We start from the raw sequence: 25676 nt of genomic DNA on the forward strand, positions 1-25676 counted from the left end.
TGTCCCACTACGTTCCTAGTGGATACTGGGGCTACTCGATCGACTCTGAGATCAGCGGTGGTTCCAGACTTGTCGATGTCAGGGGAAACAATTCAAGTGGTAGGAGTCGCGAACAAAAGGCTGACTAGTCCCTTGACAGAACCAGTGTCTGTGAAGATAGGAAACCATATGAACGAACATCAGTTTGTGGTTTGTGACTCGAGCCCGGTATGTCTGTTAGGAAGGGACTTGTTGTGCAAATTAAACTGCACAATATACTGCACCCCGCAAGGAGTGGAGGTACAGACTACTGACGATGATGCTACCTTTAAGGTGGCCAATTCAAAATCCTGTGTAGAACTATATCCTACTCTGACAGTAGAAGATCTTCCCCAAGATTTAAGAGATGCAGTGGCGTCAGAGGTATGGGATTTCACAGGAGAAGAAATAGGATTGATTAAAGGGGTAGAACCGGTAAAAATACTGGTAAAACCAAATGCCGAGTTTCCAAGAACGCCTCAATACAAATTGTCCCAGGAAACGATTGCGGGGATAAAACCTGTGATCGAGTCAATGATACAACAGGGAATACTGAAAGAAATCGTGGGTAGTCCTTGTAACTCCCCGATTATGGGTTTGCAGAAACCTAGCGGGAAATTCAGGATAGTGCAGGATTTACGAAAGATTAACAACATAGTCGTTTCATGTTGTCCCGTGGTACCGAATCCTTCAGTGATACTGTTTCAAATACCATGTCAAGCAGAATGGTTCACAGTGATAGATCTTTGCCAGGCTTTCTTTTCAATCCCATTGGATGAAGAGAGCAGGTATCTTTTTGCTTTTAAAATGGAAGATCGCGTTTTAACATGGTGTCGAATCCCACAAGGATTCACAGACAGTCCATCCATCTTCAACCAGTTGTTGAAGAAGAATCTCGAAAATCTAGTACTGCCCCAGAACTCGGTTCTGGTCCAGTACATAGATGACCTACTTGTTGCGTCAGAGACAGAGGAAGCCTGTAAAGCAGACTCAATTGCCTTACTGAACCATTTAGCCGAAAATGGACATAAGGTATCTCCAAGCAAGTTGCAGTATTGTCTGACAGAAGTACAGTATTTAGGGCACCGGTTAGAAAAAGGGAAACGTAAGGTGTCACCAGAGAGGATTGAGGCGATAATGAAGATGAATGCGCCTACAACACAGAGGGAAGTTAGAATGTTCCTAGGAATGGTGGGTTACTGCCGACAGTGGATAGTTAACTTTTCACTGAAAGCAAAGCCCTTACAGAAACTGACGCACAAGGAGGTGAGTGATCCGGTACCATGGGACGAAGAATGCTTGGTGGCGTTCTTGCAGCTGAGGGACGATTTATGTCGTGCTCCGGCTCTGGGAATGCCCGATTATGAGAAATCATTTTCACTCTATTGCTGTGAGAGAGAGGGATGTGCTTTGTCAGTCTTGGCACAGACCCACGGAAATGCCCGTAGACCAGTTGCATATTTTTCGGCTACATTAGATCCAGTAGCCGCAGCGTTGCCCGGATGTCTCAAATCCGTTGCTGCAACGGGTGTCAGCATTGAAAGGAGCGAGAGTATTGTGATGGGACATCCAGTGGTGGTGTATGTACCACATTCAGTTGAATTGCTAATGACCAGGACGAAGACGCAGCATCTGACTAATAGTAGGCTCACGCGCTACGAGCAAGTTATTCTTGCCGCGGAGAACGTGACCCTCAGGAGATGCTCTGTCTTGAATCCTGCTACGTTAATGCCATTACCCACTGTAATAGAAGGCGAAGGATGTGAAGACCACGATTGCCTTGATGTGACTGAACTGTGCACGAAACCCAGACCAGATATTGTGGATGAGCCATTGTCTGACCCCGATGAAATTTATTTTGTTGATGGCTCATGTTTAAGAGACGATACTGGTCGGTTGAGAGCAGCTTATGCTGTTTGTACTATTACTGGAGTTGTGGAAGCTGCTTGCCTGGAAGGAGTACATTCCGCACAGGTAGCAGAAATTATTGCCCTAACTCGTGCCTGCATAGCAGGAAACGGAAAGAGAGTCACCATCTACACGGACAGCCAATATGGTTTCGGTGTGGTTCATGATTTCGGGCAGTTGTGGTCTCAGAGAGGTTACATGACCTCCTCTGGTTCGCCCATTCGAAACGGAGAATTTGTGAGATTGTTGTTAGAAGCATTACAAGGTCCAGTTGACATTGCAATCGTAAAGTGTGTAGCTCATACTAAGAATACAGATTTTGTGTCACAAGGCAACAGATACGCTGATGAAGTCGCACGTTATTGTGCGGAACAAGATTATTCTTTTTCAAAACTGGAAATAGATGGTGCTGAAGAAAAGACAGAATTAAGTATGATATTAGAAACTGTAGACACTTGGGAGGATTTAAGAATGATGCAGGAGAACGCACCTGAAACAGAGAAAAAGGCATGGGAAATAGCAGGTTGCGTGCGAAGCGAAATGGATTTTTGGGTTTCAGCAGATGGGAGGGCTGTGTTACCTGAAGAATTAGCTAATCCCATGGCGAGAGAAATACATGGTCCAGTACATCTAGGAAGGGATGCTATGATGAGAGTGTTTAGGCAAACTTGGTATTGCCCCAAATTTAGAATAGCAGCAGAATCAGTATGTAAGCGATGTGTTACCTGCCAACAACTGAACGTAGGCAAACGAACACCAGTCACACTGAGTCACATTGGGAGGTCGGGGGGGCCTTTCAATAGGATGCAACTAGATTTCATCGAAATGCCAAGAGTAAATCGCCTTCGGTATGTGTTGGTGATTGTATGCGTATTTTCCAGATGGGTTGAAGCGTACCCTACACGTAGGTGCGACACACTCACAGTGGCTAAATTGTTGCTCAGGGAGTTGATACCGCGCTTCGGGGTGCCTGCCTCTTTGGAATCGGACAGAGGAAAACATTTTAACAGCGAAATAGTGAAGATGTTGTGCTCCACACTGAATATCGATCAAAAGCTGCATTGTAGTTATCGACCAGAAGCTTCAGGAATTGTGGAACAAGTGAACGGCACTTTGAAGAATAGATTGGCTAAAGTAGTGGCATCCACATCTTTGAGTTGGCCAGATGCTCTTCCTTTAGTGCTTATGAGCATGCGCAGCACCCCTGACAGGAGGACAGGTCTCTCTCCACACGAGATTCTGATGGGGAGGGCCATGAGACTTCCCACAGTTCCAACTGCTGCCCTATTGAATATTACAGATGATCTGATCTTGGATTATTGTAAAGGACTGTCTGACGCCATCCATTCTGTGTCCCTTCAGGTGCATGCGGCTGAAGTTCCAGCATCGAGGAACCTGTGTCATGACCTGAACCCAGGGGACTGGGTGTTGGTTAAAAAACACGTCCGGAAGAACTGCCTAGATGTTCGCTGGCGTGGGCCCTTTCAGGTAATCCTGATAACGAACACCGCGGTGAAGTGCGGGGGGCTACCAAATTGGATCCATGCATCCCATACTCGAAGAGTTCCAGCACCTCTAGAAGAATCAGCTCCTATGCCAGACGAAAACCCGGAAGTGGAAGAAGAGTCGCAAGAAGGGATTGAGGCAGCTGAGGGGGTGTCGGAAGAAGTTGGGAACGCATCGGATTCAGAAGAAGAGCGAAGGCAAGACGGCAGTGAGACTGAAGACGCAACTGAAGGAGAGAGCAGCAGTGAATACGAAACAGACACAGATCAGTACCAGAGTGATCAAGAACCCAGTGTGAGGACGAGATATAGGGGAACAAGGTGTGAGGCTGCCACTTGGCCGGGAAGAGACAGGAGGCTAAGTTTGAGGTCGGCCCAGGAAGAAACACTTGTTCCTATATCCGAAGACTCGGATCAGGAAGAAGATACTCAGGAGGGAACTGAGGAGGGCCCTAGAAGATCAAGGAGGGTACGAGTGCCTAGTAGAAGATACTCTACTCCTGATTGGACCTACCTCGTTGCAGATGTCGGTGGGGCACAGAACCGGGAGGGTCAGGGAAGTGAACCTGATCAGGACTGACCCAATCATCACTGTGCAAATTCTGTTCCTGCTACCGGGGGCGGAGACTGAAAGGTTGCTGACACTCAACATCGTCTATCCTCCTCTCCTAAGCGGAATAAGAAAATTGATTTTAGAAACAGTTGAATTTCCAGTTTGCTGTTCACGATATCCAGTGTTGGAGGGAACTCTCCTTCGGTTAGAAATGCTTGAGCGAGTAGTGGAAGCTCTTGGAATGCTCATTGTTTTGGACTAACACTTTGTTGTAAAAAGACTTTTTGAAAGGACTTTGAAAAATTACTGCAAGATAACCTAGCGCCGAGTGGAAGAAGAAAATTGGTAGGGGTTTCCTTTTAGCGGATGGAGAAGGGCTAGGGTTGTCTGTTTTCTACAGGACTTTAAACTGTTTTGCGGAGTAAATTGTCGGCTTCCAAGGGTTCCAAAGAGGGACAATTTGTAAAAGAAAGACTTTGTACAGAGAGAAGAAGAAGCGAATGCTGGAAGAAAGTCAAGAACTACACTGTTTGAGAACATGGAGGCTGGCAACCCGAACCGCAGGGCAAAATGTATAGTTGGCACATTGTTGGGAGTGGTGATTTCCCTGATAATTTTAGTGGTTACTGTCTCATACATAGTGGGACACGAGAGAGATGCAACAGCAGTCAAGGAGGTCAAGGGAGTGTCAACACCGAGAACCACTATTGTTAATGATAAGGGAAACATCAATGATAAAGACAAAGCGTTGTTAGATGCAGAAATAAAAAGGTTACACACAGATGAGTCACAGGGAAATTTCAGGTCAAATACTTATGCTAAATTGCTTTATGAATACGTTGATGTCATGGAGGTGAAGAATTGCTACGTTTGTATGCAATTACCAGCTTCGGTAGAGGAGGGTATCAGATACCATCATCTTCCGTTGACATATGGAATCACGTGCAGTTTGTTGTTGAGCATATTTTATGGACGAGAAGGATTTGAGTATTATTTCTCGAATTTCGACTCGACATTGCCAGAGGTCCCGAATTTCAAGCAATAGAAACAAGTGGGACTACTACAAAAGCGAAGACAGATTACACAAATGGTTTATTCCATGGAAAACGTTAGATACTTCACATGCTCGAAGAAACAATCTGACTTGTCAAGTGTCAGAAATTGAGAAAAAGTTTATAGGGCAGGTAGATACTAGATACAGGAGGCAGAAGATTCTGAAGGCCTCAGGACAATGGGAAACTGATTGGACCAAGGAGGAAAGGGCACATCAAAGAAAGGGTAGTATTGGTCCAATTGCTTTAGATAAGGAGAAACGGGGGAAACTGTGCATCCACAGGAGTTACTCCTATTATGAGAATTTTTATGTAGGTCAAGTCAATTGTGAACATGCCTTTCAACTGGAGTATTACTCTAAGGACTTTTTGAAAGGGATGCAAGCAATTCCAAATGTATATTTTGTATGTGGAAGAAATGCCTATGTGAAGCTACCAGATAATTGGTACGGATCATGCTATCTGGCTGTTGTCTTCCCTAAAATATATCATGTTGAGAATTTAGAAACGACAAAGAAAGAAATACCAACTAGGTGGAAGAGAGGGCTGGGTGCAGCAGAAGTAGTTGGAGATGTACTCGGTGCTGCATTCCCTATCTTAGGACTGATATTGAATGACATTAAGATCAGGAGGTTAGCTACAGTCGTAGATAGGCTATCTGCCAGTACTGCTAGATCATTGATGCTGATAGAAGGTGAGATGCAATCGATTAGGGCAATGGTTCTTCAGAACCGACTTGCTTTAGACGTTCTGTTAGCTAAAGAGGGAGGAGTCTGTAAGGCTTTGAAGGTCCAGGAGTGCTGCACTTACATTCCAGACAATTCAAAACCTCTAGAGAAGTACATACGAAACATCACTGCCATACACTACGAAATCGAGGATATGACAAAGATAAACGTGTGGGAAAAAGTAGGTCATGGAATGGGTAAAGTTGGAGGTTGGTTTGCAAACTTAGGAAAGGGTATCGTTTGGTACATACTGAAACCCATCATCATAATTGTGATTTGTGTAATCACTTTGTGGGGATTGGTGCGTTTGTATCAGTGGTATAGAGCAAATAGGTTGCAGAGAACTATGAGGAAACAGGAGGAAAAGTTGACAGCGATGCAGGACACCCAATACAGGAGTCTAAAGGCATTAGAGACAATGAAAAGAGGTGGCACTGCCACGACTTCACTTTGAAGGGTTCTACATTTTGTAATGGTGTCTTGATGGTGATGACCCCTGAAGGTCATCAAAGGGGGGATTGGGAGAGCACAAGTTTGGAAAAAAATGTATAAGTGCACCATATTTACAAGCACGTAGTTAGTTTAAACATGTTTACACACGAGTGTTTTATATTTAGAAGTGAAATACACAGAGTGTCTTATGTTCAGTAGTGAAATGTATAGAATGTTTAAGTAGAGTAACAATAATCATAACTGTGTGAGATTAATGTAGAAATGTTGGAATGAATATGAAAACCTCATGTTCTCATGTTAAAGGAATCATGTTAGAGTTGAATAGAACTCTAAAAATCCAGTATATTGTGTAGGCCTTAGGGCAATTCACAGCAAATCTAAACGTGCTGCTTAAATAATGTGAGATGAGGTTGACGTGGTTCTTCCAAATGTATTATTGAACTTAGGGTTAAAATATATGCTTTATAGATGTGTTATTTTAGAAACGTATGCTAGTTAAGAATGTTGCTGTTTAAATCAAGTTAATGTTTTAAGAGTGTAGGGACCTGCTTCATGTAAATCAAGTAGGCCTGAACTGATAATGTCATATCGTTTGAACTGCCATGTGCTCGTTAGGGAAGAAGTCGAGAGGTGTCCAGCACAGAGCTTTGAGTGTGTTTTACGACCTAAAGATATGGTGGAGTCTGGAATTTGAGGCCCACTGCAGGACGAACTGTATGCAGGTGCGAGGGTCCTAATCAGCTCGAATGAAAGGGACTTTGTTCAGTGGCGCTTGGCGCAGGCCTGTAGGAGTCTCCAGGAATTTCAGGGGGTATCAGCGCACTGGAGAAGAAGCCTGGGAACCAAGGTCAACTTTAACGAGGGTCTTGAAGAGTACCATCATGGAGTTTACCGCGCAAAGATGTACCACGTGAGGGGCGTCCCAGGGGGCGTTCCTATCCGAAATGTAATTTGGTATTAGGGAAAGAGACCCGGGAGAAGAGCAGAGCAGATGATTTTGGGAGCCTAAGGAAGCAGATGGGTAGGCAGATAGGCTGATCAGGAGAAACCCATTATCAGAGAAGAGACAAAGAGAAGTGCGTGATCTTCTTAGGAAGTCACCACGGCTGACACCTAGAGGGGTAAAGATCTTGTTAAGTAGGGATGTCACTTAGTATAGTGTAGGGACAGACTAACCATTAATTTTCTTTTCTGTAATGACTTTGAGGTTGCAACTTGTATCTATTTTGGCAACGCTCATGTTATTGGAGGTTGTACTCATTATTCTGTTTTTCAGACTCAGACTATTCAAAAAGTTCATGTTCATAGTGATACCCATTTATCTCCTGAATCTCATTTTGAGAAGTTTGTATCTTCAGTTATCTTTGACTTTATATTAAATCTTTGAAACTTAAATTTGGTCAGTGGTCATTTAGAGTGGTGTAAGTTCTTAAATTGATTGACTTATTGTTAGATTACCTTTTACTCAATGACAGGTACCAACGATTCAGTCGACTTAGTTTGGGATTTGGTAAGGTAACTAGTAACCAGTAATCCCGCGTTAGCACCTTTACAACGAATGTTGCGTTTATTATATATATATATATATATATATATATATATATATATATATATATATATATATATATATATATATACAGCTCCTTTGGGGACTTGTCCAACAACATGAGCAGCACTCCGGAGCAAACCAGCTTTTCCCCACAGCTTTATTAGGTATGGAAATGCGCGCACAGAGTTGATTCCAAACACCTGACATACAACATCTGACGTGTTTTGTTTTGCTCACTTATTCATGGATGATTAAAAGTCAGAAAGGTGCATGCTGGGTGTGCTAGTTCCGTCGTTTGGCTGCATCGTTTCCTCAATAGGCTGCACGTCGCCGTAGGACTAACAATCACCATTTCTTTCCATGGATGGATGCACCTCCAATTCAGTGTTATTGCAGGCTCCACATGAGCCCCTCCGCTAACGCACGTCCAAAATCCAAGTTTGTTCCCCACTGTTGTCGGATGTGAGGATGTTGTATGTCAGGTGTTTGGAATCAACTCTGTGTGTGCATTTCCATACCTAATAAAGCTGTGGGGAAAAGCTGGTTTGCTCCGGAGAGCCGCTCATGTTGTTGGTAAAAAGGCATATAGCCCGAACAGCCCGCCCTTCAAAAGGGGTTGGACAATTGTGCACAACAGAAGGAGCCTATATATGCGGCATGGAGTTGCCCGCAGAAATACACTAAAACATGGGGGAAATGGTAAGACCACTACTGGCTGGGCCTGGATTTGCTAAAAACGTACTATGCTGAGATCAGAAATGCGTTCAAGCAAACAATGTATAATACCTCTAGTGGTTGGTGTTTTACATTGCACATTGTTTTTGTCATAATTATGTAAAAAGTAAAAACCCAATAAACTTGGTTATAAAAAAAGGCAGAAATCACCAAACAATGACCTTCTATGAATAAAATGCAAATCCAGCTAGATAGCAAAAGAGCACCAGCACTGCAAAGGAATGAAGCCCAATCTGGATGCATGGGGAGGGAGGGAGAGGACAGAAGGTCGAGTTAGAGCTAGTTGAAGGGATGAGATGTTAGCCTGTCTGAGCTAGTATTCCTTGAAGACCTTCTTTTTTAGTTTCTTCCTGAATTGTAGGAGGTTTAGTGCTTTTCTGATGTTTCAGATTCTGGGAAAGTAGGGTCAAAAGGTCTATTTTTTCGTTATCTTGAGATGAGCATCACATTGCAAGCCAACCTCATGACTGTTTCTCCAAGGTCCAACAATGCTTGACCAATAATAATCTAAAACCTAACTGTGACAAGACTGGAATCCTCAGCCCTATCACTCCACACCATTTTCGGATCCCCCATTCTGACCTAATGAGATAGGCCCCATCCCTCTGCCTGTCTCCACCGTGAATAACTTCAGCATTAAAATCTATTGTTCTGTCTCTCGTTCAGACAAAACTGTCACAGTAGTGAAGTACTGCTTTTTTCATTTTCACTTTCGAAAATGTGTTCTTTATCTCTTTACTCTTTCTCAGACGGTCCAGATAATTAATGCATTTCTGTGATCCCAGCTAGATTACTGCAATTCAGTTTATTTTGAACTACCTTATTACCAGATCCTCAGGTTCAAGTTAGTCCAAAACTATGCTACCAGTTGGTCAATTACCAATCATTTTAATTTGTCTTTCATTTATATAGTTTGTAGGCCGCCAAATAGCCACATAAAAACACTGATGGAGATCATGTTGTTGGATTGGGTTGATCAATTCAACGACCTCAGTAAAGTATTGTCAAGTACTTGTGATCAAATATTTGTATGCAGAGGGGCTCAGGTAGGGTTTCAGAGCTTTTATAGCTTCAACAAGTCCGATTAAAGTCAGATATTTATTTAAATATTTTCTAAAAACGCCTCTGAATATTTTTAGCATGCAGTCTTTTGTTTTTAGATAAAGTTCCAAATTTAGTAATATGTTTTTCGTAAAACATGTAAGTACGGTCACTGTCAAGATCTTTGCAGACATCTTTAATGCTAAAAAATAAATGATGGATTAAATCTTAATAACAATTGAATGCTGATCAATGCTTATATTGCAAAGTCATTCACGCAGTGAAATGGTATTTAATGATAACGTCTGGTAGGATCTCCACCTTAATTTCTGAAATTCAGTATGAGTGACTAAATTAGAGTTTATGTTACTTTACTCTGTTTCTCCGATATTGATTGACCAGTGTAGTTCAATGTGAGTTTAAGAATTTGTAGGGTTCTCATTAAAGTAGAATGCAAACATATCAATTTAGACATTTGAGATTAATGACCACATAACATTATTTGACACAAAATCATGCTCAATTACTTTGTTCATGATAATGAGAATGTATTTCATAAAGAGAATTTCTACCCTGTTCCAGAAGTATATCTCTTCAGCATTCTCCACATTATATCTGATTTATTATACCACATCAATTATCTTAGCAACTAATGTAACAATTTTGCCATCTGTACACTTCCAGAGATGGTCAGTTTGAAAATATTTTTCTCAATTAATGGAAGAAAGCTGACACACTAAGGATCTTTGCTTTACTGACTAAGAGAAGCTACTGCTGATACCCACCTCTTCCTGATTTTTTTATACTTTCACATTGGAGAATACCTGTTTTGGATTCAATTGAACAATCTGGCAAGTTTATTTTACAAGGGGAACATTTGTGATAGCTAATTTCTAATGTGAACTATAAATCTCTCTGACACTAGAGGGAAACTCCTCACGCTACCTGTTCACATTAGAATGACCCCTTTGCTAAAAGTGTTGGTGCCTGATTTAGGGAATAAACTATTGAAGGACTAGTGGCTTACTTGCTTGTCTTCAGTGCAGAGACCTGGGTTAATTTTGGAATTTTTTGGGTGATTTTAGGCATCTCACTTCTAGTTTGTCAGTATGTATAAATAAATGTTATCAAAAAATAACTTTACTATCTGCCACTCCATCTTCTCAATCCATTATATCCTAGTTTTGGTAATCTTGTTCGCCCGCCAGATATCACACAATACTCTTTGTAGAGGTGTTCATATCCGAGATATGTCTGCTGCAAAAAGCTTTAGTTGGTAAAGCACTCCTGTGCTTCTTGATGATAAAATATTAAATTTGCATAAAGATGTTTCTTGTTGTGAAAAGTACTTACATTCGGAAAATTCTAATAAATTCCCCTCAGGACGAAAGATGCACCTAATGAACAACTTCCCTGTTTGTTTAACAAATGTCTTCTCAATTGGGAAACTATGTTTATTTTTCATAAAAAAATTACCTGACTCTTGAAGCTAATTGTTAAAAGGAGTAATGGGATCCCTGGCAAGGACAACTGCAGCAGAAGACCAGCCTCCAGATATAACTATCCTCATCCAAAAAGTAGCATTTTAGATGGCGGTACCCAAAGAGCTTGCTTAACAAATACTTTCTTCCATCTCAATCCTGTCAGAGGAATACATTTCATGTTTTTCATAAGTAGAAATATTTAACTATTGAGGTTTGTACATGTAGGGTTTCACTTCAATTTTTTCCTGCTTACTTAAAGTAAGATGATATGTTTCTGCCCTTTATATGGAAGGAGCTGAAGACAATGTTGGAAAGCAGTGGAAATAATATGAGTCAAGTAGGAGGGAAATTATTCTATTCTCATTTTACTGTATCGACAAGAGACCTAATAAAAAAAGAAGTGGTCCAAGTATTCCCGCAAATGTCTGGTTTCTGGTTCAGACAGAGCATACACTCTACAAGTGGGTAACGTGGCACTTGGCACTAAGTCAATCTGACAATCGTATTCCCTATGGGGAGGGAGCATTTCCACCTGTTGTTCACAAAAAACCTTCAGATACTGCTCAAAGACCAAGGGTAACACCACCTCTTTCTCTGCCACTGTGGCAATACAAAAAGGGAGAACCAAGGACTGTACAGGAGAAGTTGTGTTTCGTAAACAAAGCCTTTTGCATTCCTCAGACAAAAACCTCACGGTTTTCTGCTTCCAGTCTATGGTTGGGTCATGCCGCCATAACCAAGGCATACTCAGAATGACTGAAATATTGGGGTGCCTCTATAATACTCAATGTAATATGCTCAACGTTTTCCTGTGTTTCATCTGCTACCGTTAATTGTACTGACTGTATGTGAGTGATGGGACCTGATTTCAAAGGCTTGCCATCCACAGCCAACACGATTTCAGGAGTTCCTCGAGGAACGCTAGGCAGTTCCAACCTTTGTACCAATCCCTAATCAATGAAGTTACCAGTGGCCCCGGAATCAATCATTACTCAGAATTGGTATTGTATATGGTGAAAGCCTAGTTTCATGGGAACCAATATGTGAGATTCAGTATATTTCGTCTTAGTGCACGCTAGGGAAAGGAGAGTCCAACTCGGGTTAACCATCGTAGTCAAATGTGACTCCTTCTCTGAGTCCACTGTTTCAACCTTTTTCTGCAAAACTGAAGCGGCTACTCTCTTCTGGGAAGAGAAAGAATCATATGTTTGCAGGACAGTCGCTCACGAAGTGTCCGCTCTTACCACAATACATGCACAATTTGTGTGCTCTGCGATTTTCTCTTTCTTCCAAGGTCAATGGAACCCAAATGGCTTCTACTTCCATTGACTCTGCACCTGACTCACCAATGGGCAGGATTCTTCTAGGTCAGAATGTGCATACGGTCTGTCTCCCTTTCTTTCTGCCAACCTATGATCCAATCTCAGCATCAAGTTTATTAAATCCATACAATTTGACGGTTGTGAGTCTATCTGTGCCAATATATCCTTCATGTCATCCCTAAGACCTTGATAATACAGGGACATTCTTGTGTCTTCCAGCCAAGCTGTTTCGGCTACCAAACGGTTGAAAGAGGTGAGATAGGTCATTTTTTCCCTGACGTAAGTCCAACAGTTCTTAATATGCACTAACAGTAGCAGCTCTTCCGTCAAACACCCTTTCAAATTCTCTTTGAAAAGTATTCCAATCCAAAAGGACAGGATCATTATTTTTTACTAAAGGCACTGCCCAGTTGGCGCCATCCCCTACCATATAAGAATTAGCAAATCCTATCCTAGAGTGGTTAGTGGGAAAGGAAGCAGGTTTGCATGAAAAATGCAACAGGACCTCAGTCAAAAACATTTGTATTTTGAGGGGATCATCAGAATAATGCTCGGGGCTAGCTAATGGTATGGGCAGAGGAACATTCACTTGAATTTGTGACATTGAGGATCACCCTCAATGTCATCAAACGGGTTTCGGGTTAGCTTCTCAACCTTTTCTCTTAGGGCTGCCGTTTCTGCTCTGGACATAACCAATTCTTGTTGTACAAATGCTAGTGTGTGAAGCACGTCCTCTAATGAAACCATCTCAGTGGATCACCGGGATCGGGAGGAGTATATATACTTGGGTGAGTAATTCTGTCAGGGTTACCGTAACCCCATAAAGCACTCCTCAGAATCCTGGCGATGCAGTAAGATATCCACCTCTTGACATTTCCAAATCAGATAATACACACAGAGTATTTGGATGATCAAGCAAGGGAAGGGAATAGGGAAGGAACAGCTGGGAATGGGAATGGGAGTCCTGTAGGAGAGACAAAAGACCATGAAACACAATTCAAAAAGTAACCATACACTCATATAATCGTGCCACGACTGAGCCATACCTGAATCACAAACAGTTGTATAATTTCTCACAACATATGACAGTAATGGGTACTCTCACTCCTGTTGGCATATTCCTAGGATAGAAAGTCCTCTTTCTTCCTATCGCCCCTTTATTCCACTTCCCATTAAGGAAACACAATGAAACATACCATATAAAAAAAACCAGGAAACCAAAAATAGGAGCCAATCCAAGAAAATCAAATAAAGAAGGACAGAGCAATTATTCCATTGTCTTGCATTAAATCCAAAAGTCAAAGAAGAAGTAAGTTATATATCCGCTGGATAGCCAAGGGTTATTAATCCAAAGTACAAATTCGCAGAGAACATCAACCAAAATACAGCTTGTCAGGTAGGGTATCTCCATAATCCAGTTAGGCCACTAACTATTGAAGCAAATGATAAACAACACAAACCCCAAGAAAGGAATCAAATCCTTACTCCTACCTGGTAGAAATATAGTCCCAAAGAGGAACCGGCAGTTCAGAGTGGAGCACCTGGGATGATAATATCTCTTACCACTGCTCGGTGCCTGACGAGAGACTGGAATAACCGCCTTCCCAATATCTCCTTGGAATGCAGTTTTGTAGGGAGGAGGAAACAAAATGGGAGACCATTCATCGAGGCTGCGAGGCGTAAGCAGAGGAATTCACAGCACTCACACTGAGCAGCTCCGAAATTCCAAAGCTGGTCTGTGGAGCAAGGGCTGGGTGGAATAACTGTTCACCACCCGATCAGGAAACCCTTGTTTTCCTATCCAGGAAAATGGAACTAACAGCAAGGCCCAGAGAAAAGGGAAGCCCTGCGAGGAGCCCGCCATGCGGGCGTCTGGCAGTGAAAGATGTGCGCAGGTGAAATAAATACGCATTTCTCCTTTGACTTCTGGGAGTTGCAGTACCATGATTCCAAAGTCTAGGTAGGCGCCACCTGGCTCATATCCTGACAAGCGCTGCCAATGACAGTTCCAACACAACGACTAACCATCGCACTCCCACAAGTAGGACAACTCAGTCTATTCCAGGCCACCCAAAGGTATAAGAATAGCATGGGCAGCAAGTATATTTTTATTTTTAACATATATTGTACTATCACATACTGTTGATGTGGGGAGTTCAAAATTGGACAGCCAGCAACACCATGTAGCAGACTGGCATTAGTGCTGGTGTTGAAAATTAATTGCAGGTGCCAAGCTCCTGAAACCACAGACTCAAATTAAACACTAGTTCTAGCCTTAATTGAAAAGTAACTGTTTACCATCCTATGAAGTATGTTTTTTTATTTTGAGTATTTAATGTCGTCAGCATTTTGAAGGTTAATCTTGGAATTTTTTGTTCTACCTATTTAGTGGTAAAAAAGTTGTGGTGACACAGCTAAATAGTCGTATGAAAATGATATATAGTTTTAAAAGTGAATGTCTAAAGTGATGCTTGCATATTTGGTTGGTGAAAGAGGCATTACTACATTTTCACATGATAACCTATTATTTGCAGCCATACTTTGATTGTAATAATAGGATTAGGATTTTGTCCTCATTCTTTAAACTTCCTTTCATTAATTTATACCAACACTTCATTCCTGTTAATTTTCAAATAGCTGGTCAGGATAGCCTTTGTTTTTGAAATGGCGTAATAAAACTGGAGGTTACATGGGGCTTCTAAGAAAACGATCTTAATTTTTTTTGATGAGCCCTCATTGGGTAAATGAAGATTAATTGGACCACTGCAAATGGCCACCGCTAATGTTTTTTAAGAACTGATATGTGAAAAGTGAAAGATTGTCTATCTTTTCAAGGGTTCACACTTCTCTGGGCATCTCCACAGATTGATGACCACTGCCTAATGACTTAAAAATGTGCTGAAAGCACATTGACACAGTAGATAAAATTGTCAGTCTTTCGTTAATCATGTTTCCATGAATGTAGGGGAATTCAGCAGTATGGCATGGCATCCTTTGATATAGCTTCCAAGCTCATACTCTCATGGTGCGTAGAATGTTATGCATGTTGGTTCTGTATTTCGATATTTTTATATGTCTACATTGCCACAGAACATTGAGAAGAGGTGAGGCCATACAATGAACCTCAAACCAAAATACTGGAAATAAGTGAAAATATCTTTGAATTGAGATGCTGGGATTTGACGTTCATAAGGAAATTATCTGCTGGAATAGGTAAAAATATCAATGTAAAGTTCTTCAATACATTTTCATTATCCTGTTAAAGATTTGATTTTGTTATGCCTCTTAACCGATCGATACATGGTATTTAAATGTTGCTCATTTATTTCCAGAATGAGAAACTACTGTTTTTTCTCTTTAGTTTGTGGTGATAGTGAGCATCATCACTTTTAAACCATTGACATATGATGAATACACGTACCCTCTTTGGGCAAATCGGATTGGATGGGGAATAGCAATGTCATCAATGATACTAGTGCCTGCTTATATCATCTACAAGTTTCTCACTGTACGTGGAAGCTTTAAAGAGGTGAGTTTGGTTCATTAGCCCATTTTGTGAATTGTTAATGATGAATCTATTTGCAGACTGATGTCCCCTATGACTTCACTTCCCCATTCAACCAGTTAAAGACTTGAAATCAACCTATGTCCTTAAATACAAATCTGTATTTAATCAAATATAATTGGATATTAACGTCCCTGTATAACTATTTCTCTAGTAAATGTAGAAAGTAATAGACCTAAACATTGCTTAAGAATGCAGTACATGCATTGTTCAGAACTACATGACATATCTTCTTTATGAAAACTATGACAGAAAACCTCGAGTCTATTAGTCTCCATGGGAGTCCTAAAAACGTTGAATTATTACTGAAATACACAATCTTTTGTTTATTGAGTTCAATACATCAAATAGATATTTCTTAATAAAAAAACAACGTGTCTATCACTATCTAATGCCCTTTATGTTTTACTGCTAGAGGTTTAAGAAGTTTCCAGTTTATAGACAAAAAATGTTTCATTTAGTTTTTGTTTACCACGTGGAACATAGAGTTATCAAAAAGATGTCTCTTTCCCACTGTAAGGAATTTATACTGGCGTATAGTGTGTCTGTTCATTCAATTGTAAAGCTTTGCCTTTGAAGACATACAAATGAAAACAGGCTGTGACATTGCGAGAGATTAGAGTGTTATATTACCACTTACCAGCACAGGAGCTTACTAGAGGTCTGGTTAGCCAGACCAGTCTTTTTATGTGTGAGCTAATCATATTTTTCAAACCACCATCATGCACAATAATGCAATTAATCCTCATGCCAAGAATGGCAAATGAGTCCCCAAATATGTTTAAACGTTATCAGTTTTTTGCATGTATATTTACTGCTTACAACACAACTGTGCCTTTGCGTGAATAAGGTACTAATAAGGATTCATTATCAACAAGTATAAATAAGTGAAAACGATATGGGACTGGGTTTTTGCAAGAAAAAAACATGATCATCATAGGCTGTGATTAAAGTGAACAGTTTTCTGCAGAGTGGCATACGATGAAAAACACAGGCCACTTCTACTACTGCAGCAATTTGGCAAATAGGTTTTGAACATTGCTCATTGGTTCCTTCATTGTCTGTGAAAGGAAATCTGCCTAAAGTTAATCTTAGGCGTGCATATGCATGAGAATCAGTCTATGTCAGGTTGTAGAGGTACTGTGACCCCAGTGCAACTACTGACCAATGCAACACCCAGATCTCATAGAAAGGCTGGGGAGACGGGAAGGGCAAAGGTAACACACATAAAGGCAGTTCAGAAAGAAAATGGAAATGAATTAATATGCCGTTCAACGGATCAGGCCGAAAGTGTGAATAGCTCAAGCTAATAACGGATTTAGATCTATGGATAGAGTTTAAAAGGATGTGAGCAAGCCAAAAGCAAATGCTCTGGCATTAGTAAATTATCAAAAACAGCTGGGATAAAAAATGAACAGTGAAGTTGTTCGAAGCCAATCTCAACAATTCCAGTGACTTTAGACTCAATACATTAGGCAAGAGGGTGGGGGAAGGTGTAGATTGATGTGCTCTAATGTTCCTCTTGCACAGTTTCTTGGGGGTGGGGTTGGTGGTTTTTTGCCAGGCTTTTAGTGTCCTGAAAAATCTTTGAACACCTTATAAAGCCTGAATGGATCAGGGAATGATACATCATGTTTGCTCTTGAAAACTCATTGCTAGAGTCTCTTGAATTTTGTACTTCTTAATTCACTGATTACAAGTTTCCATCCATATTCTGTTCAAGATGCGTAGGTCTGAAGCAAGATAGCACTTGTTGAATGGGCGATGGGGCTGTACCATAGGAGGATATTGCTAGCCAAAACTATCCTGGGGAGGGTGGAGTTTTAGAAGAGAAAGTAGCATGGGAACCTTGCCTGGGACACCATTTTCCATACACCTCATTTCCGCAGAACCAAACCATTCTCTGAAGCGCACAGCATCTGCCTCATGAACATCCCAATAAACTCATTCGGACATTGTAGAAAGGGCAACAGTAATTTCTCGTCTGACTCCTTTGAGGCAAGCAGAAGATTAGAACAGTGTTGCAGAAGTCAAAGATTAGAGCAAATAGCTGTATTTCTGGCCATCCCTTTGGAATAAGGTACTGTAAACTATAAACAATTGTAATTCAGGTATTGCACTACAATGATGCACCAAAGGTGGGTGGTAACTGGGTTCACTTAGTCAGCCTCATCACCTAATAGTGTGTCACAGGATACAATAGATGAAGTGTACAGGTCCTCGAGGGCATGGAAAGTACATGCTTTGCCACTGGACAGTTATACTTACAACCACTTTTCCACAGATAATCATATTTTAGTTTGCCAATGACTTTGGCACCATTTGAAGAATCTTCACGAAATGTTCCCCAAAAATGTTCTTCCACCTCAGCTCCTTCCTGGAGATCTTAGGGGCAATCCGTCAAGTGCGGGCTGAGAAAAGGGGGTCCCAAAACATGTTTTCCCATTCATTTTTCTATAGGAACTTAAGACACAGCTACAGTCCAAGTGCCTGTAAAGGTTTTCATAAAAGTTGGCAGAAACCTTGCTCTTGGTCCAGAAAGAGTGCTTTTTATGATTTAGTGTAAATCCGTTAAGTAGGCTCAAATATTTTGTATATTTCACATTCGGAGAATCTGTGGGGGTACAGATCTCAAGATGAGATCTGATTGGCCGCACCACATCAATAACAATGTGGTGGCAGCCAGCTTAGGATTCACTCCTGAGCCCTAAAAAAGTTTTAAAAAAGACATAAGAGGGCAGGGTAGGGATACCCTGACACCTTATGGTGGTAGTGGGGTCCTAGAGGGACCCTACGTAGAGCCAAAAACATTCTGTAAAATGTTGCTACAAAAACGTGAAGGATCCCTGAATCTACTGCAATTTGTTGTTAAACAACTCTACTTTTAAACCTTCTGCCGGGTCACTGGGGTATTCTCTTGGGTAGGGGGGCATAGGGCCTCTTGGAGGCCCTGGAAACCACATCCCTTCGGGCAAATTCGATTACAATGAGGAGCGAGGTGAGCACATTCCCTCTCCAAGCTTTAATAGGCCCCAGGGGCCCCATCACCCCCATCAGAGCTAAACTTAACTTCAACTTCAAAGGAAAGGGGGCACGCATCCCCCCTACCTGAGCCTGTACAAGGCCTGGGGCCCCCGTCCTACAGTGTTAACTCAATTACTATGTCCCTGGGATCCCAGCCTCGGGTCACAGTTGTTTTCCTGCCAGCAATAGCACAGGCAGGGAAACGTATGTCTGCTCCCACCTGGAAGGAGCATTTTTAAAGCTTCCACCGAGTGAGAACAGACATGCTGCCAGCAGGAACGCAGGTAGGGTTGACATGTCTGCTCTCACTCGGAGGGAGCTTTAAAATTGCAGAGTTTTGTTTTTTGGCCCATGCTACAAAGACAACAGGCCCTGGGATACTAGATCTCCAAGGCTACTATAGCCTTCAAGTTAAGTATAGCCACGACGGATGGGGGTCCTTAGGGCCAAGTATGAAGGGGTACTGCACACCCCCTTCCCTTCTGAATGTAATTTTGAATGTAATATGTTTTGGCCCTCTGTGATGGGACCCTCTTCACTTAAAAAAAAATATTCCCCGGTGATCGCATCCCCAGGCCAAATTGTTTTCGGGAGAGGCGCTGCAATGATAGGTTGCACGCAGGAGTAAATGCCATGCAAGGCTACCTGAGGAGTTTGGACACGAGTGTCCAGTTTTACTTGGCCTGTGGTTGGCTGTCTGCGAGTGGTTGGCACACAGAATCTATCTTTACATGTGGTAATAAAATAGTACTTTATATTTAAAAAAACTAAAAATTCACTCAATTATCTATAACTAATTTGAAGGAAGCAAGGGTTCCCCCCCTGCTGAAAAAACCTGGGGCGGATACTTCAGCCTTAAAAAACTATAGGCCTATCTCGCAGCTCCCCTTTCTAGCAAAGATCTTGGAGCAGCATGTTCTGAAAACTCTTGCAAGATACCTAGACGATCATCAACTGCTCCATACTAGACAGTCGGGCTTCAGAGCTCATCATAGCACAGAGCTACTGATGGTGTCCGTTTTGGATGAGCTCAGAGTTAGGGCGGATAGTAAACAGCCGAGTGCCCTGATTTTATTAGATCTGTCAGCAGCATTCAACACGGTCAGCCATAACATACTGCTGGACCGTCTTACGAATCTGGGTATATAGGGGTAAGGACATCAATGGCTAAGATCTTTTCTGTCGGATCGCACTCAGAGAGTTCAGTTGGGTGAGCAGCTGTCGATCTAGGTTCCCTGACCTACGGAATACCTCAGGGCTCTGCATTATCTCCGCTTCTTTTTAACATCTGTTTGCAACCCTTGGTGGAGGCCTTGACTCTTATGGACTGCCAGGTCTTTAATTATGCTAACGACACTCAACTTCTTGTCCGGCTTAATAACTCCTGTCTGGCTCAGGAGTCAGTAAAAAATCTGCTCAGGTTCACTGTAAATTGGATGGCAGTCAACTCCTTGAAAATAAACCCGGATAAAACCGAGGTGCTTATTTTTCCAACAAATAATAGCCCTTGGTGTTACCTTTTCTCGCCCCCAGAACTGGGAGTGGTCCCAGTGCCAGTCCCAGTGGTAAAAAGCCTGGGGCTGAAAATTGATTCAGGATTGTCCATGTCTTGTCAGGTCTCCTCGGTTGTGGGAATCTGTACGGGTGTACTTAGGCAGTTACGGAGACTTGTTCCCCTCCTTTCCATATCTGCGCTGTAGTCGATTGTTTTCGCCACTGTCCTCTCCCGACTGGACTATGGGAATGCCCTTTACCTTGGCCTTCCCCAGAAGCTCCTCATGAGACTACAAGTTGTACAAAATGATGTAGCTAGGCTCATTTTTAGACTTCCTAGGAGGACACAAGCCACCCCTCTGTTACATAAATTGCACTGGTTGACCGTGTGATCAAGTACGTTCCCGGCCGGGTTTTACGTTCATCTGAGGATTGTAGGCTAGCCTCGTCTAGGTATAGCCTTAAAACCAAAGGGGGAAGAGTGTTCTCTGTCCTCATCCCACAGGTCTGGAATGATCTGCCTGAGTACTTACGAAAGGAACCTGTTTTGCTTATCTTTAGGAAGCTCTTAAAGACTAACCTTTTTAGAGAGGCATTAACACCTGCTTAATCTCTGCATCCGATGCCGCTAGTCACTTCTGCTCTAGTGACCTGCTCACTTTCTCTAGGAGCGCTTAGAGACCGGTTGGTGATTTGCACTATATAAAAATAAATAATAATAATAACTCATACCCTATGGTAACTATAACTCTCGACCTCACCATGCAGTTTTAATCTAATTACCAACACATCTTCTATGACATCATTGATAATATCACTGCAACTTATACAATAGAATTATTGATTAGAAAACTGTATGGGGGGCGCGAGTTAAGTTGAAAATAAATAGGTAATCGAGGAAATAGGTCATCGAGTTATAGTTACTTGAGATAACTATAACTGGTGAACTACAGTGGCTTTGTACATTTAAAACATTTTATTGTCCCAGAAATTGTCTCCTAACTGTGAAGTTACTTTAACCTTTGTTTTTATCTGTGACATAAAAATAAAATAAATATATATATATATATATATATATATATACATACATACATACATACATACATACATACATATAAAAAGATTAATGTAACCTTTGTTTTTTAAGTAAAAAAATTATATATTGTACTAACTGATGGTGTGCTTGCTAGCAGATTACCAGAATTCCCTCCAATTACTTTCAGACGAGCGAAATCAATGAAAAATAAATTGGTTAGATCGAGCCCGGAAATAAAATCTGACGGGACATGGCTAAAACAGAGAAATGGATTCTTCAAGTGTTCATCTTGCAGAGCATGTAGATTTGGTGTAAATACGACCCATTATACCACCCCATTTTCAAATAGGAGCATAGCTATTAAGGGAAATTATGGATGCCGTACTGAGTACGCAGTATATGTTCTGACGTGCACCTGTGGGCTTCGTTACGTGGGTAGTACAAAGCTGCAGGTGCATGTCAGAATACTGCAGCATCTTAGGGCTATCGTCAATAACGACGTAGCTTACCCAGTGGCAAGACATTTTAGAACAACACACAACAATGATCTGAATTGTCTGTCCTACTTTGTTATAAACGCAGTAGCCCCCCTACGTAGAGGTGAGGATAGGGAAAAACTGCGAAGGAGGCTGGAAACTCAAATGATACTTGAGTTAGACAGCAAGAATCCTAATGGGTTAAATAACACAGAAGATCTGAATCATTATCTATAGGATAATGCAAGTCGTTTTAAGAGATTGCATGAGAAAATGAAAAACTTTTCAGAAAAACAGAAAATGTAAATATCGTATGAATGCATGATATAAGTAATGAGCCCCCTACCCTTTTCAGAAATTTTAATATTTTAATTTTAAAAATAGAAAGAAAAATTACAAAAAAGCGTAAAAAATCTTTTTTTGGTGTATGTTTTCTATAAGAGCAAAAATTGGTTCTGCACTTTGAGCACTTTATAAATTCACTAGCACTTTAAGCAGTCTCTCAGTTTGTTTTAACAGTGAGCAGCCCATTACATTTATGCAGTAATATTAACTCTCGCAATATATAATAGACCGATCACTCCAAAGAATTATGGTTGGTTGTGTGGCAATATTGCATTTTGTAAAAACATGTTTTAAATAGATAAGGAAGTGTTAATAAAATCAAACTATTTAGCTGACATAGAAAATGTTATAAATTGTTTTTAAGAAACACATATATTTATGGTTTTATTAGATTACCTATATTTATATATAATAAATTCAATTGATTTGTAATGTTAGGCTAACTTATTCATATGTTATAACATGAGGAAAATTGAAACAAACTGCACTAATATTTATTGCGTTTTTTTGCACAACAATTCTTGCACAACAATTCTTGAGAAGAGTTGGGGTTAATGTGCTGTCTTTTAAGGCATTCAAGCCGAACACAAGAGTTTATGTTTACACACGTATGTAATTTGCTGCCCTGAGTTAACTGGAGACGATTATGAGACGATTATGCACTAGTATGTCTTCAATGTCCATGCTTAAAAGTATCACGTGATCATGTGCACAGGGGGCGGGCATTTGCCGTAGGTAGTTTTAGTTAGAACCTAGTTCCCATAGGAATTTTTTTTTGTTTTGCCAATAACTTTGGTGCCGTTTGACAAATCTTCACGAAGGTTTCAAAATTAAAATAACAGTCAGTACAGCTGCTCTGCTCTGTTGAAACTTTTGGGATGATTCATCAAGAAGAGGCAGAGAAAAAGGGGGTCCCAATACACATTTTCCCCATGTTAAATCCCATGAGGATTTTGAACATGACTGCAGCCTGAACTGATGAACGAAATTACACCAGATTTGTCACAAACGTAGCTTGTTTTTTGGTGTAAATCCGTTAAGTAATTTTATAGATATTTACCAAAATCCTAATTTGTATGTCACAGGACATGGATCCCTCATGAGTCTACTCACAGAGAATCCACAGACCCGTGCGCCCAAGTAAGATTCTGTTTGGCTGGCCACACCTTCACAGAAATGTTTTAGCTGCCATTTTCTTTATCAGGAAATGGTCCCCGGGGGTGGAAAGATGTTTGAATAGTGAATGAAGGGGTCAGATGAGAGCTTTCCTGGCCCCTTGTCTATGTGAAAAATGAGGGGTAAGCCTGTGGACTAGGCATTAAAATGCCAGAAAATTGATTTTTTTTTGCCACACGACAGATTGGTGGAGCTGTTGCAGGGCCCTCTGAGTAAATCTGTGAATCTCACCGCAAAGTTATGCGGGAGGGATGTGTTTGCGCTGAACATCAGGGTGGATGCGCAGATTCTTGAAAAACCAACGGCGGTCCCTCCGTAGCAATTAGGATTTGACCGCCACCCTGGCGGTCACATCCCGTATATTTTACATTGCGGCGGGTGCTGCTTTGGGCAGCACCCGTCGCAATGTAAAATATGCATGTTTTACTTTGGCATGCACAACTTGGCAGGCACCGCGTGGTCCAGCCACCTTGTGCATGCCAAAGCAGGGGAGTACCATAGGTACACCCCATGTGCACCCCCCAACCCCCAACACCTTGGGGGCTCGCAATGGGCCCCCAAACACAAAAGACCACATGCTTTTCCATGGCAGAAAAGCCGCCGTGGAAAAGCATGTTTCCGCCTGCATCATAATATGGCTGGCGCCACCATATTTGGGTACACACACCACGGATCAGCGGCGGACGGACTTGCCGTCCGCCGCTGATCCCACCGCCGTCCAAGGCGGTGAATCCGCATCCTCCAGGCCGGCGGTGGCTTCCGCCGGCCCGGAGGATGCGGATTCACCGCCATCCTAATCGGCCCCCTAATTAGGATTCTTGAAGGAAAGAGTTGAAAAATACTGACCATTTAGAAGGGGTATAACATCAAAAAAAGATAAAAGGAAGTCTGTGATTTGTTAACTAGAGCAGCTTAAGTAAGAGCATATAGTGAGGGGTAGCCATTTTACCTACTTTTCCACTATGTAGGTATCAGGTTTAGAGGATATCTCACTGGAGATTTCAAATGAAAACTGGAGTTAACAGACATAGAAATACAACTGAGAGAACAGAAAAGAGCTTTCACTGGTATGTTAATTAGGTTGTAGTAAATAAATGTATATTTAGGAAACAATTGTGAGTGAATGTAAGGTTAAAAAAATTGTAGCTTCTAGACAGTATACTACAAGGGAAAATAGAAGGCTGCTTTGATGAGAATATTAATAGGAAATGCAGTGAGCAGGAATGGAGAAAGAGAAATTGCCATACTGAATATATATACATTTTATTATTCCATTATGAATGAATGTGTTTGAAATTAGAGTTGGGGGTTTGAATATAGTATGTAATTTAATACTATGTGGAGACGGTTTCACCTGTCATCCTCATAGACATAGCACTGGTAGGATAATATGAAAAAATCAAAGATAAATACAGCAAACATAATACAGATGTGTGACAGTTATTGGTATTACCTAATTGGTTGATGGTTGCTTGATTTTTCCTATTGTGCTATCCATTTATCCCTGAAAATCATCCAAAATTAGCAAGCATCATAAAATAGTTGCCCTTTGTTTATGAAATGTATGATGATGTTATTGTGAATAGAGTTTTTAGCTCTTCCAAGTGGTCCACGCGATTTGCACAAAGTTTTACATATAAAATGTTAGAATGTATTGCCTACCTAGCTAACAATCATTACGTGGTAGTATCTCTATTTGCTTCCTAGTAGTATCTCTATTTGCTTGCACTTTCATCAAAATTCTAAGTGTGTCTAATTGCGGAGCAGACTCCCACTCATGTCTGATCAAGATGCCCCTTTGCGGTGCACCAGTTTTATGATTACTCTGTGGAGTACTTTGTACAGTATACCCAATGCACAGCATTTGGTAAACAACTAGACTTTGCCATGTTTTTCCTGATAACCACTGATACCTCTTCCTACCCAGGTTAATGGCTTCCTCTAGACACAATAATCTCCATCCTTCTTATTTTCACTTCAACAGCTACTCACTTACTTCACTAATATTTCCTCAGAAGTGGCCCTTAAGCACCCTTCTCCCAAACTCATTAGTCCACAACTTAATACCCAAAAACCATTTATGACTGGTAAGATCAAATTCTCCACAATTACAATGCAGGGGAGTCTAGAAAGCATATGATCCATTTATAACAAAACATATTTAATTGTGCATATGGTGCTCTAAATGTCCCTTTCATGAATTCAACTAAAA

At 41.2% G+C, this 25676-nt stretch overlaps 1 protein-coding gene across 1 annotated transcript in view; it reads left to right on the plus strand.

The window, feature by feature from the left end:
* Nucleotides 1-25676, plus strand: part of SLC6A2 (solute carrier family 6 member 2) — a 1355875-nt gene that overhangs the window by 1282074 nt on the left and 48125 nt on the right. Inside the window, exon 13 of the mRNA XM_078668346.1 lies at nt 15710-15877. Within this exon, the coding sequence (XP_078524472.1) occupies nt 15710-15877 (168 nt within the window). The remainder of the gene's footprint in view (nt 1-15709; nt 15878-25676) is intronic.

Source organism: Lissotriton helveticus, chromosome 12 (assembly GCF_964261635.1).
Source record: "Lissotriton helveticus chromosome 12, aLisHel1.1, whole genome shotgun sequence".
In the NCBI taxonomy this organism is placed as follows: Eukaryota; Metazoa; Chordata; class Amphibia; order Caudata; family Salamandridae; genus Lissotriton; species Lissotriton helveticus.